Below are 20,463 nucleotides of genomic sequence, written 5' to 3'. Positions count from 1 at the left end.
CTACAAGAAGATAGCGGAGGAGTCCAGCGAGAAGACCCCCCGAAGACGGAAGACCCCCGGAGCTGTGCAATAAAGTATTTTATCTCGTGTGTTGTGTTTTTTTTTTTTGGTACTTTATTTTACAGATGAATGGGTAGGGGTACATTGTACCCCATACTCATTCACATAGGGTGGGGGGGCCCCCTTATTAAAGGGGGCTCCCGGATTCCGATAAGCCCCCCCGCCTGCAGACCCCGACAGCCAACGGCCAGGGTTGTCGGGAAGAGGCCCTTGTCCTCATCAACATGGGGACAAGGTGCTTTGGGGTGGGGGGGCCGCGCGGCCCCCCCTTCCCCAAGGCACCCCCCATGTTGAGGGCACGCGGCCTGGTACGGCTCGCTCGCCCTCCCCCCCCTTCCTGGCCGGCCGGGTAGCGCGTTCGGACAAGGGTCTGTTGTGGACTTGGGGGGGACCCCCACGCAGATTTTTTTCGGCGTTGGGTTTCCCCTTTAAGTCTATACCAGGCGGCGGGGCCAGCGACGTCTCCTTCGCGGGCCCTGCCTACCTGGAGACCCGCTCGAAATGAGTGGACTTTTCTCCGGGCGGGAAAAGTCCGCTCATTTCAAAAGTACGGCAGACTGGCATACACACGGCCGGATTGTCTGCCGAAATGCGAGTCCGGTGGGAAGATTGGATTGCAACACGGCATTCTAAGTCTGCCGTACTTTCGGGTCAAAAAGGTATGCCGGAGGCTACACACGGGGGATTGTTTGACGGACTTGAGTTTGCCGGACTTTTCCACCGGATTGTTTGATCATGTGTACGCGGCAAAATAAATATTAGAATTTTAAAGTAAAGCTGCATGGGCTGTTACAAATGCGTGTAGGAGGTGACTGCACATTTTATATTGTCTAAAACCTCTGAACATTTGAATATCCTTTTTAAGATGCATGGCAAATTTACTGTGTCCCGTATAACGTGATGGAAACTCTTTTTAGGAGACTCACCTGTACAGCAGCAGTTTGTTGATGCAAGCATTTACTAATAAAGAAGGATCCCGGGCCTCACGGCTAATCCATGAACGAGCAGATATGCTGGTTATGGCACTGCCTTCAGAAACCACCAGACGTTTGGCCTTAGTCAGTTTGCCTGCAAGGAATGATTACTATGTAAAGTTTAAACAGGCTTTTGTTTTTTTAAAGCCTAACTCCAGCCACATCCTTCCTAGTTGGGATCTACCACTTGTGACCTCCTCCTGAAAATGCTGTTTTCATAAATTGCCTTCAGTACTAAAGCCGATCTGCAGGCTTTAACCTCAGTACTTTGAGTCACTGACTAATGATAAGGAAATGTATTTTCAGAAGCAGTCAGAAATGGCAGCCCATCTATTTCTCTCAGTACCAGTTTCCTATAAGCACATTCTGTAAGTATTTATGGCCTTCTGAACTGTGGTTCAGTTCATTTGGACTTGTACCCTAACAGACAAATACAATCTTACATAAATATGGTGCACTGCATGAAAAAAAAAAAAGTTTATATTTGTCCATTACCAAGTACAGTATTAAAAAAAAAAAAAAAAAAAAAAAAAAATCGACCATATCTTGGTAATAATGCCACATCCCATGTGTATGTATTTGTCTGTTACTATGAATGGGCTGACTTTATAACATAGATGCAGCAACCAATCACAAAGGTCTAAATAGGCCTCTCTGGGCAATGATGGTAAACTGGAAAATTATAGAGGACCTAAAGTTTGCCCCCCCCCCCCCCCAACATCTCCAGAGGGCCACACCTCAACACGTTTTTGCTCTTCGACACCCCAAAATTTGGTCCTGGCACTTTTCTTTTTTTTGCAGAGAATCACAATTCACACTGATGAGTTTGAAATACAATAACCCCCAGAATTGGTGCCAGTACTATTAATATACATTGCTGATCAGGGGCAGTGACAGTTAACCTTCATCCCTCCCCTGCATTGGTAGTCAATGGCAGTGAAACCCACCCCGAATTGATGGGCAATGAAAGTTAACCCACCATTCTCTCCCCCAAATCTATAGTCATGGCAGCGAAAATCTGCCCAGCTGACTCCCCCCCCCCCCCCCCCCCCCATTGGGGGTCATGGCAAGTTAACCACCACCCCCCTGTATTGGTCTTGAAAGTACTAGTTAACCCCCTCCACCTCCGCACTGAATATGGCAGTGGAAGTTAATCCCTATATTGGTGGTCATAGTAGTGAAAGCGTTAGCACCCTTATGCATTGGTGGTCATGGCAGTAAAAGTGTTAACTGCCATCCCTAGTAAGTAAATCAGTAGCAGTGGCACTTTGTATCATTACTATACCGAACTGGATTGTAATCGGAGAATCCTCTGTGGGCAGAGATCTTTAAATGCAGACTGGGATGTCACATGAGCATGTTGGCAATTGCCTGTGCAGAGAAAGGCATGGGAGTGCTGCCATAGACTCCTTTGTATCCTACAAGTAAATGGTGTCTTCTGGAGATGAGGGAACTCTTCAGCTGTGGGTAAACGATGGGGACTCACCCAAAATTCTATGTCAAGGTCCAGCAAGTACAATTCAGGGAAGGAGGAATATGAAGGTGGTGGAGGATTGTTAAGAGGCACTCTGTGCTTTACTTCTGGTCTCTACACATTATGCACACTTGTCCCAGAGCAAAGTAGGCTCAGGTGTTATGCATACCCCTGTAAACCCCCTCACAACATTTGGTGTAGCATGCTTTGCTTCATTGTAGGGATGTTCCTGGTTTAATTTTGAAAATCTGGTCACCTCACCTTACTCTTTACCGTTCTTTTATTTTACAGCCATTTGTCTATGGATGTTCCCTGTTGTAGCTTTTTGCTCACCTGTAGCCATGTCAAAAAGGAATGAGTATATACTGCCACGATCATCACCAGTCCATAGAATACGGCCTGCAGAATCAAAGGACAAGGACAGTACTCGGCCTGTCAGCTTACTGCTGCCACCTTTCACTTTTTTACCTGTGGATATGTTCACAACATGGACGTTATGTTTCCCATTGCCTACCTGAAAGAGGAGAGCAATGAAGGAATACCATAAGGGTTATATTTTCATAGTGTATGAACACGTTTGTGTGAATATGTTGCCTTCGCAATCATTTTTTTTTTTCATAATTGATTATATTTTATTTAAACACTATACAGGTAATCTCTCCTGATCTAGTATGAACAATATTAGGACAACAGCTGGCCAGAAATGGACTAGACTGGTCATGCAAGACTCCTCCAGCAATCTATTAACTTTTTTTTGTATCTTCAAGATAATAATTATCATAATAAAAATAAATAATAGGTCCAGAATATTTGCTTTCTGAAAAAAAAAAATCATACCCAATTAAGTCCCTTTTTAAAGGGGTTGTATAGGTTAGATTTATTTTAAATAACAAACATGTTATACTAACCTCCACTGTGCAGTTAGTTTTGCACAGAGTGGCCTTGATCCTGCTGTTCTGGGGTCCCACGGCAGCTACCCCGGCTCCTCCCTGCTAAAGTGAACCCCCTCTGGGAAGCTCTTTCCAGAGGGGGTTAGCTTGCAGGCGTGCTCCAATGTCGTATGCGGGAGTGTATGACTTGGCGCCCCCCCCCCCCAGGCGGCCGCGTCACTGGATGTGATGGAGAGCAACGCGAGCCAATAGCTGCGCTGCTATCAATCTATTCTATCAACTGCCAGACTCACAGAAGCACACAGCAGGTGAACGGGCTCAGGTAAGTAAAATGGGGGGGCTGGGGGACCCATGACAGTGAGATTTTTTTTTTTAACCTTAATGCATTAGGATGAGATCTCTTAGGGAAAAAAAATTGTCTCAAATCTTTTCTCCAGCTCTGCTCTGTTAAAACATTTTGTTTGATTGCAGCTTTCTAACATGGTCATCATCTGTCTGGATTTTGGAGTACTGGGTCTAGACCCCACTGGACATGCGGAATCTGTGAATGCTCCTTGTTTAGCATTTGTAAATGCTCAATTTTACACCAGGGCGTTCCCAAATTGCGAGTGATTCTGCCAACAATTCTGGATTTGCGGCAAAACACTGGACGCGTTTGCGATGCCATTATTTCTAATAGCACCCCAATCGCGGGGGCGATTTTTCTGCAGCAAATCGTGACGCTCGTCGCTTAGAAAGTAGCAGGAGCTTCTTTTGGGCGACAGCTTTATGAATTGCAGCATGATTTATCAGGGCAAAAATTGCACTGGGATTGGGGTGCCATTAGAAGTAACACTTCTCGCACTTGCCACGATTCCGGAACACCCAGGTGTGAATAGAGCCAAAAGTCTATTCTCAGACTCTACAACAGGGGTTCCCAACCACTAGCCTGCCACCTCCTGCTCTGGGATGGTGGGTGAGCAAGCCCAGATCACGGGTTCCTGACCCGCCATCCCTGAGCATCAGTGTAAAGAACTTGGACATGTTAGTGTTTTTTTGTTGAACACTTTTTGAATGTCCCAGAAGTTAAAACCTACCCATGTCCCTTGTAGTCTGTTGAACAGAGGCAGGTTTTATCCCTCTGTTTACAATCATGCTCCAAGTACTGCTTTGCTACCAAAAACTTAGGCAAGCTGGTAGTAGGAGGGGTTTTTAGAATGCCCTACATGTTTTTCTTTGCCGTTTGCCAGTGTTCAATCCTCTTGTAGGTGGCAGTATAACCTGTTTAAGGCTCCTCATGTCTGTCAACTCAACCCCCTCAATAGAATTTTACATCACATAAAGAAAAGAAAACATATCCGAGAATGGAAAGTCTACACGTACAACGGAAGGGGGGCGACTATGTTGTACTCACCACGGTGAGATTATTGTTGATTGGCTGGAAAATGCAACAAAGCATCTGTGCAGAGTCAGGGTCAGGTATCTGTCGTATGCAGCGGCCATCATGGGTGTTCCATATGCACATGCTGCCATCCAAGGAGGTGGACACAATAATATCATTGGATAAAGACCAGGCAAAGTCACTGACTGCACCTGTGTGTCCTCGCAGAGTCTGCAGTACTGTTGGGGGTGTTGGCACCAGCTGGCACACAGATATCGTACCATCCAGAGAACAGCAGGCAAGGAGGTGCTTGTCATCGTTTGCAAACTGCACCTTAGGGACTAGAAAGACACATGGAAGTAATTAGAGAAGCTGAACTCCATCTATCTAAATTCACACATGAAAAACATACTGAGGGGAATCAAAACTAGAGCAGCCAGAATCTGGAGTAACCAACCAGCTTCTATCTGTCATATTCAATGCCTAACTGATCAGGCTGAAGATAGAAGCTGTTTGGTTGCCATGCACAGCTGCTCCAGTTTTGATTAATTCCCCCACTCTGTATGTGAATAATTTTACTTGACAAAATATTTGTCCTGTGCCCATATTTCTTAAGATCCAGAAACCCCTGCCAGACCGCTCAACCAGGAGGGTGACGGCACACTTTTACAGCTGACAAATAGTGGTCTCACCTCCTTCTCACAACCTGCGGTGTAAAGACTGGAGGAACAGCAGCATCTTGGCAAATTATTAGCTGTGCTCTCCACTCCAGTAAGTAGGGGTGGACATAGCTGGCCTGCCCTTCCCCAGAGAGGCTGGCCTCCCCTTCCCCAGAGAGGCTGGCCTCCCCTTCCCCAGAGAGGCTGGCCTCAATCATGTATCCTGGTTTTCTTCTTCTGGGTCCCAGAATGCTCTATAGGAGAATCAAAGTAATTGGCAGGAACATGGTTAATTGTGATTTCAAGGGATTTGGGTCCCACAAGTTTGTGTACATAGTTGGTAAGGTTGAAGAAAGACAGGAGTCCATCCAGTTCAATCTATGTGGGTGGGAGGGTGTCTGTATGTATGTCTCAACCATTTCCCATATCCCTGTATGTTGTGTTAGTTAAGATGGTCATCTAAAGGGTTTTTGAAGTTATTAACACTTACTGCTGACACCATCGATTGTGGAAGGGAGTGCCACATCTTTACCACTATAACTGTAAAGAACCCCTTATGCAGTCAAAGGGTAAACAGCTTCTCGTCCAACTTCATTAACCACTTGCCTACTGGGCACTTTCACCCCCTTCCTGCCCAGGCCAATTTTCAGTGATGTCATATTTTGAATGACAATTGTGCGGTCATGCAAAACTGTACCCATATAAAAAAAAAAAGAAGGTTTTATATATATATATATATATACACATACACACACACACACACACACACACACACACACACACACACACACACACACACACACACACATATATATATATATACACACATACACACACACACACACATACATACATACGCATTATTATTTTTTTTATTATTTTACACAAATAAAGCCTTCTTTTGGTGGCATTTAACTGCTTGCCGACCAGCCACCTTTTAGCGTTACACAGGTGCCCGTGGGTAATGCGGACTCGATGTCCACCGGCGACCCGTGATCGCCTTGTACAGAGGCTGAACGGGGGATCTGCCTTTGTAAACAAGGCAAATCCCCATTCTGACAGGTGACATGACAGATCTACTGTACCCATTCATCGGGAACAGTGATTTCTGTCATGTCCCTGGCAGTCCATCCTCCCTACAGTTAGAACACACCCAGGGAACACAGTTAACCTGTTGATCACCCCCTAGTGTGAACCTCCTCCCTGCCAGTGTAATTTATTCATTGATCCGTGCATTTTTAGAACCCTTTAACACCAGGGCGTTTTTAGAAATAGCGCCTGCAATCCGCCCTAAAGAAGCTGCACCATTGTGTGTAGTGTGAAAGCCCCGAGGGCTTTCACACTACAGCGGTGCGCTGGCAGGACGTCAGAAAAAAAGTCCTGCCAGCAGCTTCTTTGGAGCGGTGTGTTTACCCCTCCTCCACCGCTGCTCCCCATTGAAATCAATGGGGCAGCGCTGTAATACCTCCGGCAAAACTTAGCTATTGCGGCGTATTGCTGGCGTTTTTAACCCTCTAGGCTGCTAGCGGGGGGGGGGGGGGGGGGGTAAAAGTATCTGCTAGCGGCTGAAATGCGCCGCAAATCCGGCGGTAAAACGCCGCTAAAAATAGCGGCATTTTACCGCCGACGCAATGGGTGGTGTGGTGTGAAAGGGGTCTTATAGCAGCGTTCAATGTAATAAATGTCACTGGTCCCCAAAAAGTTGTCAGTTAAAGCGACGCAATGCCGTATTGCAAAAAATGGACTGATCATTGAGGGGGCAAATACTTCTGCGGCTGAAGTGGTTAATCACCACTGGGATTTTTTTTTTTTTTAGCTAAATAAAATGATAAAAAAAATAAATAAATAAAAGCTTGAAAACAAAAAAATAAATCTTTTTTTTTTTTTCATAGCACTGTTGGTACTGCACTGATAATTAGTGCCCCGTTTATTGTACATGTCCCTTTTACAGAAGCCAGTTATCGGCGCTCTTCTCCTCTAATCATGCTGCCAGTGTGAGGAAAGGAATGGCAACCGGCTTCTCTTTGATTGGACACCGCTGATCACATGCTAAAGAAGCACTGATTGGCTCTTTATGTCAATCTGTGATCAGCAGTGTCCGAAGGATCACGGGAGGATGTCCTATGATGCCCTCCCAGAACTAGCCGGCCGCACTGTAGCCATCATTTGGCTATAGTGCGGTCCGCAAGTGGTTAAGTGGTCTTCTTAAAGGAGTTGTAAAGACAGAAGGTTTTTAATCTTAATACATTGTATGCATTAGGATAAAAAGCCTCCTATCCTTTTCCCCAAGATGGCACCGAAGGCGAAGAAGGAAGCTGTCCCCGCCAAGACTGAAGCAAAGTCTAAGGCTCTGAAGGCCAAAAAGGCTGTGCTAAAAGGAGTACACAGTCACAAGAAGAAGAAGATCCGAACTGCTCCTACATTCCGGAGACCCAAAACCTTGAGGCTGAGGAGGCAACCCAAGTACCCAAGAAAAAGTGCCCCCACAAGGAACAAGCTTGACCATTATGCCATCATTAAGTTCCCTCTGACCACTGAGTCCGCTATGAAAAAGATTGAGGACAATAACACTCTGGTTTTCATTGTTGATGTCAAAGCAAACAAGCACCAGATTAAACAAGCCGTGAAGAAGTTGTATGACATCGATGTGGCCAAAGTGAACACCCTCAGGCCAGACGGTGAGAAGACGGCATACGTTCGTCTTGCTCCCGATTATGACGCTCTAGATGTTGCTAACAAGATTGGCATCATCTAAACCTGCTGGCGCATGTTCTGTACAGAAATAAATCCTTTAAAAACAAAAAAAACAAAAAAAAAAAAAAAGCCTCCTATGTGTAGCAGCACCCCCTAATACTTGTCTAACAGTATGCATTAAAAACAGGGGTTTAGTCTGCACGTGTTAGGAGCACAGATACCAAGGTGCCTTGACGTGGCTCTGTGGTTCACGCATGCGTGCGGACTAAACCCCTGTTTTTAAGGCATACTGTTAGGTTGATTTGGTTGTCTGCGAGCTGGTGGTAAGCGGACTTTGTTTTTTTTCCTGGGCATTCCTCAGACATTGTTGTTACCTGTTTTTAGCCTTCCAATGCCACTTACTCTGATAGCCAGCTATAGATGAGGACGGTGGCAAGTTTTTGTTACCCCCTAATACTTACCTGAGCCCATCTCTCTCCAGCATTGTCCATGAGTCCCTCGGCCGTCCGGGACTCTACCCCTGATTGGCTGAGACGCCACTGACTCCCGCGGCTGTAAAAGTCAGTTAGCCAATCAGAAGAGAGAGAGGGGGCAGGGCCAAAAAGCAGCTCTGTGTCTGAATGGACACACAGAGCTGCAGCTCAGCTTGAGTGCCCCCATAGAAAGCTGCTTGTTGTGGGGGCACTCAACAGGAGGGAGAGGCCAGGAGCACAGAAGAGGAGGATCCGGGCATCTCTGTTCAAATCCACTGCACAGTGGAAGTAAGTATAACAACATGTTTGTTACTAATAAAAAAAACTTTACAATTACATTAAGTGAGCTGAGACTGAATAGTTTTCTCCCTATGCTAGATTCATTATATCATTACTATTTTGCAGCCCGGCTTTAAAAAAAATAAAAATAAAACACACACAGATACTGACGTGGCCAGTCCAATTATATAACCTCAGTGTTAGTGTGGTCAGACAGAATAGCTCACTTCCCCTCAACCCTCGTACACCATCTATGCACCAGAGCAATATAATTTCAAAAGTAAATTTTTTACTTTTTTTTTTTTTTTTTTTCACAAGTAAAATTTTCACTATTTTTAAATCTGCTGCTTTCACCAAGCTAATATCTGGTGATCCAGCTATGAAGGTCCTTGTTCAGGCAATTGCTGTTAAATCTGGACTTTGCCTCAGGGGCTTCCCATGAAGACTAAAAGAGGCCGTTTCAGCTTTAGTAATGCAGACGACATGGTCCACTGTTGTCATCAGTAAACCAGCCCTGAGAAATGCCACAGAGCCATAACTGGAGCCCATGTGCACAGACAGAGGCTACAGAAGATCAGCAGCACCAAATGTCAAAATAACAATTATATATAAAAAAAATATGTTTGATACATTAGGGTCAGTTCATAATGCTAACAAAATCAGTATATGGATCCTTATTTTAAAGATACAACTCTGATTTTCAGGCGTGTCCAAATGAGATATGAAAATAATTACAGACATATGAAAACAAAGATTTTTTTAGCATGCATTACTTTTTTCAGTGCACACCATAGCACCACTGTATTGTGAACTGCCCTCATAGGAAACAAGGCACGAGACTCGGCTGATCATAGAGCAGAGTAAGGGGATGATCTCGACCTCTTACCACGTGATCAGCTGATCACATGATGTATACAGAGCCGGTAAATCAGTTTTTGTTCTCCTCACTATTAATGCGAGGGGAAAAAAAAATAAAAGTAATAAAGTTGCACAGAATGCAAATACATTGTAAACCTGTCACAGAGACTTTGCTGAACAAGAGGAAGGCTGATTTGCGACTAATTGTACTGCTAATTTGTTTTATACATGTCTCACAGTGTAACTGCCTTCTTGTGTGTTATTTTCTCATTCTAAAGTCCAACTCCAGGCAGATCTGTGTATTAATGTATTAAAAAACAAATAAAAAAAACAAACACACACACACAATTTGTGTATACCTAGCTGTGCAGTCTTCCAAAGAAAGATGAATCACAAAAGTGACTGGACAGAATGAAAACCTTTGACTGTTCAAATGTTATATTTTTTTTTTCCATTTGCCCGAAATAGAGCTTTAACCCCTTCCTACTACCCTTTTACCTGGATATTAACCCCAGACGGCTTCCGGATCACTGTGATTGGCTAACACAGCAGTCACGTGATCAAGAGCTGTCAGTGTCCTGTGAGCACGCTCTTAGTACAGAACCTTGGTCCCCCCCGTGGATGCATGTGTGGTGGCTGGACATTAAGGCCCATTCACCTTGCCACTGCATATATATGTTGCGTGGTAAGCAAGAGGTTAACCACCAATTGTTTTTTTCATTCCACAATAGGGTCTGTTTATAAATGTTTTCACACTTCAGTGCCTTTTACAAGGGCGCCTCTGTGAAGCCAGACCTGATTGCTTAGTGGAGGATCTCTCCACTGAGCAGGCGGATGACAGATCCACTCCGCTTTGCAGAATGGATATGGACACAGCCCGCTCTCGTCTATGGGGCAATCGGATGGAAACTGACCACCTGTCCGTTTCCATCCAGTCCACTAGATGTATGGGGGACCTATTCCCCATCTATCTATTAGAAGACAGGATCGGTTAAGATCGGATGGCAACAGCGTCATGTGTTTGCTGACATTCACGTCTCCACAGAAGAGACTGGAGGGTCCGATCAGGTCCGTCTGAAAAGTTACAGGAGGACCTGATTGGATCTTTACTCACCTTTCACACATACATTTTTCCAATGGAATCCAAAAAAAAAAAAAATTGTAAATCTCTGTGAACGTTCTGTTACTCTTGTGAGAAAATCCGGATTTATAAAAAGATCCTTTTATTACAAAGATTTGATATATACCACATGTGTTTTGTATTTCCAAAATTTATTTAAAAAAAAAAAAAAAAAAAAAGGTATGTTAGGGTGGATTCACAATTGCTGTACATCTTGTGGCTTTTGATAACACAGATGCTCTATGAGTTTTTTTTTTTTTTTTGTGAATTGAATATTATGATACAAAAATTATCATCATGAGATTAAATAATGAACAAATGTAAAATAACTTATGCAGCCTTGTGCATTGACACTACTATGTGTAATCTGATTATTTACACACACACACACACACACACACACACACACACACACACACACACACACACACACACACACAAAGTATATCTGATACATAAAGCTACAGTGACTTGAAAAAGTATTCATAACCCTTGAAATTTTCCACATTTTGTCATGTTACAACCAATAACGTAAATGTATTTTAGTGGGATTTTATGTGATAGACCAACACAAAGTGGCACATAATTGTGAAGTGGAAGGAAAATGATAAATGGTTTTCAATTTTTTTAGAATACAAATGCGCATATTTGTAAAACAAAAACAAATTTGAAAACCATTTACCTTCCCCTTCACAATTGTGTGCCACTTTGTGTTGTTCTATCACATAAAATCCCACTAAAATACATTTACGTTTTTGGTTGTAACATGACAAAATGTGGAAAATACTTTTTCAAGGCACTGTAGCTTTATGCATCAGATATACTTCCTGTATGTGTGTGTATAATGTTTATCAGCTGCAAATTAGAAATCCACACTATACAGATACACTTTCCACGTTTCTTACCAGCTTGGTCCACGTGTTGGTCAAATATATGATACATGCCAGCAAATGCATAATTCTCACTCAGGGTAGTGTCACCCGCCATCGCTCTGCTTGCTTCAGCCAACGGTGTGGGCACCACGCTGCCAGGAGCCCTGAGGGTGGAAGGAAATTAAGAACCTTGTGAAAGCGTCAATCACCAGTTAACTTACATAATATGCTAACACAAACTTACACAATATGACATTATGCTCATATAAATTATTTGTATTGCTTGTGAGATCTAGGAGTCTGTACTGAAGCAAACATCTGAAAATTTACAGAATTTGCCCAGCACCTAATCCGGCAAAGAAAATAACTTTAAATCTTTTTCAATCTTTAGACTAAAAACAGCTTTTTGTTGCACACAGGTACAAATATGTGAAACCACAGTGCCACAATTATCATCCTTTGTTGGTTTCTCTTACCGCTCCTCTTGAGCCACGCGGTTCATCTGTGCCTGCAGTTGGTAGGAGCCGCGACTTACAGAACGCCTGTGACCTCTTGCCCCTTGAGCCCGTGGCTCTTCATCCAGATCCTTAAAGAATACATGAAACAATAATGAGTACTAGGTCATCGTCCTTCCATTTACTCTTTATCGACTTAAAGCCCAACTCCAGGAGAAAAAACAATGCTCCCTTGCAGTGGGGCTGCCCCCACACTACAACAGTGTAATGCTCATTTAGGTTAAGGGGATGGGAAAAGCAGTTTTAAACGTAGCTTATTCTCCACTCCTCCAGCAGAGGGTGCTCTCCTCTGCTCCTGCAGTGGACTGTTTCTCAGCACCCTTATACCCAATGCAGAGCTATGGACCCTTCACTGATCCCTAACCCTTGCAGTACAGAGGCAGTCCTGGAGTTAGAGCACCTAAACCCAAGAATGTATTATATTGCAGCCTACCAGTCTTAAGAGGAGGTGGCTGCATTAGTATTCTCTTTTCAGGCTTTTATAAAAAAAAATTTTAAATTAGCCACATTCTAACATGCATTCATAGTGATGTAATGTTTGGCGGCTTGTATGGTGAAATTTCTTAAGTACATTTTACTCATTAATCAACAACCGGTCACGGCCGCCTAGGCGATTACATCATCAGCCTGGCCCGTTGACTCCTGGGATATCTGTCATTGATCCCAGAAGTCGCTGGATTTCCTGACCGGAACAAAGCGTGCCTGCAGTGTCATTGCTGCGCAGGCACGAGGTGCATGCTGGGTTGCCAGCTGCATGAAAGCCAGGAAATTAAGCCAGGCAGACTTCAGCTGCCCACCTCATCTATGGCTGCAACCAGAATCGACGGAGAAAAGAGAAATCATCATCTAATAAGTAATTATAATATCCATTGCAGGTATGGTGAATTACAATGATCTCAATGACGTGATTAGGATAATTTTGGCTAGGAGACTGGAACTCCGCTTTAATTTTACCCATCAGTTATGCGAATAACATACTTCCCACCTCGGCTGGCTATGCTCACTTCTTCAGTGTACCTATGAAAAGATCCAAGGAAACCACCGAGGCTGGATTTCAAATATGCCTATTTTTGTTCATCTCCGTTACATTTGGGGTGATAGGATACATAGTTTACACAAGTAAAAATTGACTTGTTTCTTTCTTCCGATTTACTTCACAGGAAGTGACATGGACACTGCACGTCTAATAAAAACAAAGGGTATTTTCTGTACTTGCTAAACATTTTCTTAAAGTGGCTCTAAAAGGCAGAAGGTTATTTTTATCCTAATGTATTCTATGCATTTAGGCAAAAAAAACCTTCAGGGTGCAGCTCCCCCCGCCCAGACACCCCCCCCCCTTATACTTAGCTGAGCCCCATTACGATCCAGAGATGTGCATGAGAGCAGCAGCTTTCCCAGGTGTCTCTGGCCTTTTTGGCTCACACATCAGCTAGAACCATTGGCTCCTTCTGCTGTCAATCACAGCCAGTAAGCCAATAAGAAGAGATTGGTGAGCGGGGTGCTATTCGGTGAACTTGCTCGAGTGCCTGGTGACTGTTTAGATCCCCGATATTTCACCAAAGCCCCCCCCAAAAGGGCTGTTAAAAAAATAAATAAAAATTGTAAAAATAAATTATTATTATTAATAATACTGATACTGTCCAGTTTTGCTTACTTCTTTGCCTGCAGATACCTGTCAGGTACCCACTCCCACTTCCGGGTAAGATCCCCACACATCAATTGCGGCAATCTACAGGCAAGGTTTCACTTACTGTTTCTCTTAGTGAAGATGCTGGCGCCTGCACCTGAAGCCGATTGAGGAATCGGCTAGGGTTGCCGACATTGCAGGATACCTGGACAGGTAAGTTTCCTTGTATTAAAAGTCAGCAGCTACAGTATTTGTAGCTGCTGATTTATTTATTTTTATTTATTTTTTAACAGGCTGAAACTCCACTTGAATTTCCTAAAACAAATAGATAAAATAAAGGGTACCTCACCCTGGCGATCTTTAATGTCTTTTCTGTTTTTCAGGTAGATATCCACCTGTCAAAGGTTGCCTAGCCCTGTTGTATAGAGACAGGCACTTTGCAAATCTATGAATTGGAGGTAATTATTTTTTAATTTGGTGCAGTAATGGCACCACAAAAACAAGGATTTAGAGGAGGCAGATAACATACTTGAATAGAATTTTTATTGTAACCAGACTTTGGTGCCACTTTAAGTCTTTGTTGGTACTCTTTAAAAAGGTGTTTAAAAGCATGGATATACATCAGAGGAAACCAGTTTTCTGTTCATTTAAAGCAGACTGTGCACTAGCAATTTCTGATGGTGTGTTTTGGGTTAGCGACAGTTTCTATACTGCTTAATTTAAAAAAGACCCCAGAGCCAGGCTCACCTCCATGCGATCGAGAGTAGTTCGAGAGCTACGGATGCTGTTACTGTGTGCCCGGAAGCTGCTCTGCTCAGACAAAGGACCGTAGCGTTGCGCCAAGAGCTGGCTGCGCAATTTCAAGTACTGACGCCGCAAGAGTGGATCATACCCCGCCTTTGCATTTTCGCGGAGGAGCTGGCTGCGTCTTCGGATGTACTGTGTGCGAAACTGGGGATGGGCAGGGGTGCGGTATGCGTTGTACCTGGCAGAGTTAAAACATGGGTTAGTTACTGCAATAGTGCAAATTCAACTGTACACACGTCATAGAGAACTAGTTACAGTATAGTTGTGCTTATGGCGTAATTTGAGTATTATTAAATGATGCTATCTGAGCAGGCTTAAATGGTATATGGAGCTTGGAGTCCCCTCATGTCTGAAGAGAAGTTTCTGGCCTCATTACATATCTCTCAGCTGCTGAGTATGCAGAGCAGTGTCAAATAATGGAGCAATGGGTTTGTTTACATTGTTCTTAACCTTTTTCGCTGCCGGAGCCATTTTTGCACACGTTTAACCACTTAAACTTCCTTCCTAACCAGACCAATTTTCAGCTTTTGGTGCGCTCAAATTTTGAATGACAATTACTCAGTCATGCAACACTTCTTAACACAAATAGAGCTTTCTTTTGGTGGCATTTAATCACCATTGGGTTTTTTAGTTTTTGCTCTATAAATTAAAAAAAAAAAAAGACCAAAAATTTGGGAAAAAATAAATACATTTTTGTTTCTGTTATAAAATTTTGCAAATTAGTATTTTTTCTTCATAAATGTTGGCCAAAATTTATACTGCTACATATCTTTGGTAAAAATAACCCAAATTAGTGGATATTATTTGGCCTTTGTGAAGGTATATAGTCTGCAAAGTAGACAATAAAGGGTATTTAGTAAGAGGCATGGTAATTTCTTCCCACAATTCTTTCCAAAAAACGTTTACACTGCCTGTCCACAAACCGAGGCCCAACGTGCAGGGAGCGCCATCAGGTGTTCTAGGAGCATAAATTACACACATAATTCTAGACTACCTCTAAAGCTTTGTACACACGGTACGATTGTTGGCTAACCGAGCGATTTTTGTCTTAAGGGGCGTGTACCAGGATCTTGTCTTGCATGCTAACGGTACACAATTGTTGTGCAACAAACACGAACGTAGTGACATGTAATTTTATAGATAGGCAACTCCTATACTCATATTGATTAGTGGTTTCAAATTAATAATAACTATTACAGCAGGGAACAGACACAAACAGACATCTTTCCAAATAACTGTTCTGCTTTATTATGGACGCAATTGAAGGTTTTTATACACATGATTACGTAGATATCACATTAATATTACAATTGTACATTTATGGTAACAAGGGGTGTAACATAGGCAGACTAATTCTAATCAGGACAAGAAAGAATGCAAACATGTAATGAAAACATTATTAGTGCCGTGTGCACAATGAGAGCAGTGTGCAATACATACAAAATAGAATACAATTATATACAGAACTTATACATACCACAACGAATTTAAGCTCTTGAGCACCACCCTTTTGGGCCTTCTGCTAAATTCATGTTTGGTGAGCATTGATTCCGAGCATGCGTGTTTGTACTTTTGTGTGACGGATTTATGTACTGACCATACGAAAATCTGACAACAGACCGTTGTCCACCAAAAACTTACTAACCTGCCATCCAACATTTGTTGGCCGAAAGTTGGATGACAATTGTCAAAAGGAGCGTACTAACAGTCAGATTTTAGGACAACAGTCTGTCAACAGACAATTCCCTGCCAACAATCATACCGGGTGTACGAGGGTTTAGCCCCCATACACACTATTCAATTTTCTGCAGATTTTTTTCTTCAGATTTACCAAAACCACGTAGTGCAAGGGCCTGCCTGATTGCATACAAATTGAAACCCTTAAGGTTTGAGCCTTATTATAATATGGTTTTGGTAAATCTGAACATAAAAATCTGAAGAAAATCTAATAGTGTGTATGGGGGGGTCTTACACATTTGAAGGCCCTGGAGCACTAGCCCAAAAAAAAGACCCAATTTTAAACACCCCAACATATTTTCTATGAGGCATAATGAGTCTTTTGAATGTGTCATTTTTTTTCCCACACGTTTTTGGAAAATGTAGAAAGAAAATGAAAAACGCACTTTTTATTCCCCTCCACAAAGTTGTCCATTTATAAAGATACTTCTAACACATAGCATGTACATAGCAAAAATCACAGCCCAAAATACATTCTACTGCTCCTCTTGAGTAAGCCACATGTGGGAGAGTTTTTCACAGCCTGCTCACATACAGAGGCCCAACATGCAGGGAGCACCATCAGGTGTTCTAGGGAAATAAATTTCAAATCTAATTTGACTACCTATTACACTTTTGTGAGGCACTGATGGGCACTGTAGTGGCATGGATGTGGCACAGATATGGCACGGATGAGAACAGATGTGCCACGGATGGGCACTGACGTGCCACGTATGTGGCACAGATGAATAATGATGTGGCATGGATGTGGCACAGATGAGCGTCAAGCCACGTTAGACATTTTTTACAACTGTAACGCTAGTCTTCAGAGCGCATTTTTTTTTTTTTGCAGCTTGAAAATGCCTATGCCGCTAACAGTTCCTGAAAGCCTGACTTCAACAGAGGGCTCTGTTGAAGTCAGGAGTGACGAAACGCGTCAGTGTGTGGCCTACACGACGCTCTCGGAAGTGAGGTGTGCGCTCCACCGCTAACCAAAGACAAGGAAGTCATTCACAGTGTACACAACGGAACACAGGTGGACGGCTCTGGTGTCTGGAAACCCGGTGAAACACACATATTTTTAATGCTGGTGATTTTTATGAATAATGTACGCAGATATTTAAATGGGTTATTTTATTGGCTTGTGCAATCTCTTTTTTTAAATAAAACGGTATTACGCTATGTGCACACTTTGCTTTGTTTTATAACAAACTTGGAGCATTGCTGAAAGCGGGACCCCTGAGGAATGACGTATGAATTTTGGTATACCTAAAGAGTGACTACTCCTTAACCACCTCGCGCTCGCCCTATAGCCGATTTACGGCCTTAGAGCAGGCGCTTTCCTGCAATTGGCCGTCCCTGGACATCCTATTGTTTACTTCCGCAATGCGTGCCGCCGCGGGCGCACATCGCGGAAGTTCTGTGTTCGCCGTGTCCCCCAGGGACAGGCAAACACAGATCGCTGTAAACGACCAATCACAGCGGCCGTTTACAGCGTGATCGACGTGTCCAATGGGAGATGATCTCATATGTAAACATATGAGATCATCTCTCAGCGCCGCTCTCCCTCCTCACACAGACAGCGTGTGAGAGGGGAGAGATGAACAGCTGCAGCAGCCGTCAGTGCACAGAGAAAAAAAAAAAGTGTAAAAAAAAAGTGCCATCCTCCCCCAGTGCCATCCTCACCCAGTGCCATCCGCCCCAGTGCCATCCGCCCCACCCCAGTGCCACCTGCCCCCAGTGCTATCTGTCCCCAGTGCCAACTGTTGTCAGTGCCATTTGTCCCCAGTGCCATCTGTCATCAGTGCCACGTATAAGTGGCATCTGTCATCAGTGCCACGTGTCATTAGTGCCACATAGAGCCATCTGTCATCAGTGCCACGTATCAGTGCCATCTGTCATCAGTGCCACCTGTCAGTGTCACGTGCCATCTGTTGTCAGTGTCACGTGTCATCAATGCCACTTATCAGTGCCATCTGTCATCAGTGTCACGCGTCATCGGTGCCACGTATTAGTGCCATCTGTCATCGGTGGCACGTATTAGTGCCACGTGTCATCAGTGCCACGTATTAGTGCCACGTGTCATCAGTGCCACGTATTAGTGCCACGTGTCATCAGTGCCACGTATAAGTGTCATCATTGCCACGTATCAGTGCCATCTGTCATCAGTGTCACGTGTCATTGTCCTGGTATTTCAAAAGTGTAATAAGTAGTCAACAAGTTAGATGTGTAATTTATGCTCCTAGAACACGTGATGGCGTTCCCTGCATGTTGGGCCTCTCTATGTGGCCAGGCTTTGAAAAAGTCACACACATGTGGTATTGTAATACTCAGGAGGAGTAGCAGAATTTTTTGGGGGGTGTCATTTGTGGTATACACATGCCATGTGAGAGAAATAACCTATTACAATGACAATTTTGTTGAGAAAAATAAAAAAAATGAAAAATCTTAATTTTGCAAAGAATTGTGGGGAAAAAAATGACAACATCAAAAAGCTCACCATGCCTCTTACTAAATACCTTGGAATGTCTACTTTCCAAAAGGGGGTCATTTGGGGGGTATTTGTACTTTCCTGGCTTGTTCGGGTCACAAGAAGCGAGATAGGCCACCAGTACATCAGATGTGATCAATTTTGTGCGATTCGCACCACAGCTTGTAGACTCTATAACTTTCACAAAGACCAAATAATATCCACTAATTTGGGTTATTTTTTACCAAAGATATGTAGCAGTATAAATTGTGGCCAAAATGTATGAAGAAAAATTAATAATTTGCATAATTCTGTCACAGAAACAAAGAAATATGCGTTTTTTTTCAAAATTTTCGGTCTTTTTTCATTTATAGCGCAAAAAATAAAAACCCCAGAGGTGATCAAATACCACCAAAAGAAAGCTCTATTTGTGGGAAAAAAAGGACACAAAATTCATTTGGGTAATGTGTTGCATGACTGAGTAATTGTCATTCAAAGTGTGAGAGCACCAAAAGCTGAAAATTGGTCTGGTCAGGAAGGGTGTTTAAGTGCCCAGTAAGCAAGTGGTTAAGGCTGGTTTTATCAACATTGTCTGGTGAGTTTAACCCCCTATGGGGCATGCATCGCACGCGGTGAAGCACTCCCATTGAATGGTGAAAGAGATGTCAACAGCACTTTGATATAACACCGTGAACACCTCGCAATGTTGATTAAATCACTACAATCACCCTGTCTGCACATTAAGGACTTTCTTTTAGAGTTCATACATAATTATTTATGAAAAGATCTTGGACTCCATATAGAGCGCTGTTTTAATACTGATATTCTCAGACTTATATTAATGAATTGTTTGTATTACTGGTTTATATAGCAATTGTATATGCTAGATTAAGATTTTATTTTTTTTAAATGGGAGTTACCCTTTAACTTTGGGGTTCTGTCATTTAATAAACTCAGGTGCACTGAGACAGGATGTGTTACTAGCATGAGGCGAGGTCGTTGACAGGGCAGAAATCAGACATCGGGGGGGCATCTCAACTCTTTTCTCTGACAAAGCAGGTAAAGCAAAAGGGGCCAATAGGAATCATAAGGACATCTATTTGGTTAGATTTGTATTGTATTTCAACTCCTACATTGGCTCCATCATGTCTGGTTCTAATTATTTTAGAAAATAAATCTTACCATCGTCCTACATTATTTCTCAAGTCTATATAGCCCCCCAATGTACATTATAGAAACAAAAAGGTCATCATATAAAATGGTGGAAAACCCAGCAAACACATTACAGGTAGATTATTTTAGAAAGGGAATTCTTAAAGTTGTAATACCTTGCATCAACTGCCAGGACCTGCTGCCAAACTGCAGCCATTCCACGAAAAATACAGGTTTCCTCAGCCCGACAGGATGGAGAGATCCTACAAATAAAAGTATGAGTGAAAATTACATGATTGGCCCTATTTTTATGGCATACACACACTATCTTCACAAGTCAATTATAAACCTGATAAATAATCTATAGAGATTTAGTAAAATTTGATCCGGAAATGGGACCCCCATAGTAGTACAGCACCTGTTCTAGGTTTCAGAAACAATAAGAGATGGACATTATGGCCTC

At 43.0% G+C, this 20,463-nt stretch overlaps 1 protein-coding gene and 1 pseudogene across 2 annotated transcripts in view; one reads left to right on the top strand and one right to left on the bottom strand.

Moving 5' to 3' along the window:
• The window catches only part of WDR13 (WD repeat domain 13), a 28,437-nt gene that overhangs the window by 3,990 nt on the left and 3,984 nt on the right, over nucleotides 1-20,463 (bottom strand). For both annotated transcript variants that reach the window (XM_077476550.1, XM_077476556.1), the window contains exons 2-8: nucleotides 20,177-20,263; nucleotides 14,603-14,840; nucleotides 12,190-12,299; nucleotides 11,747-11,877; nucleotides 4,792-5,099; nucleotides 2,842-3,022; nucleotides 987-1,128 (exon numbers count right to left, since the gene is read on the bottom strand). In XM_077476550.1, coding sequence (XP_077332676.1) covers nucleotides 987-1,128; nucleotides 2,842-3,022; nucleotides 4,792-5,099; nucleotides 11,747-11,877; nucleotides 12,190-12,299; nucleotides 14,603-14,840; nucleotides 20,177-20,263 — 1,197 coding nt within the window. The remainder of the gene's footprint in view (nucleotides 1-986; nucleotides 1,129-2,841; nucleotides 3,023-4,791; nucleotides 5,100-11,746; nucleotides 11,878-12,189; nucleotides 12,300-14,602; nucleotides 14,841-20,176; nucleotides 20,264-20,463) is intronic.
• On the top strand, nucleotides 7,694-8,237 carry LOC143974798 (large ribosomal subunit protein uL23 pseudogene; annotated as a pseudogene).

The sequence above is a fragment of the Lithobates pipiens genome, unplaced genomic scaffold (genome assembly GCF_037356315.1).
Source record: "Lithobates pipiens isolate NorthernLeopardFrog02 unplaced genomic scaffold, aLitPip1_a1.2 Scaffold_1, whole genome shotgun sequence".
In the NCBI taxonomy this organism is placed as follows: Eukaryota; Metazoa; Chordata; class Amphibia; order Anura; family Ranidae; genus Lithobates; species Lithobates pipiens.
Note: the sequence above shows the minus strand (reverse complement) of the source record. Positions and strands in the feature narration are given on the sequence as shown.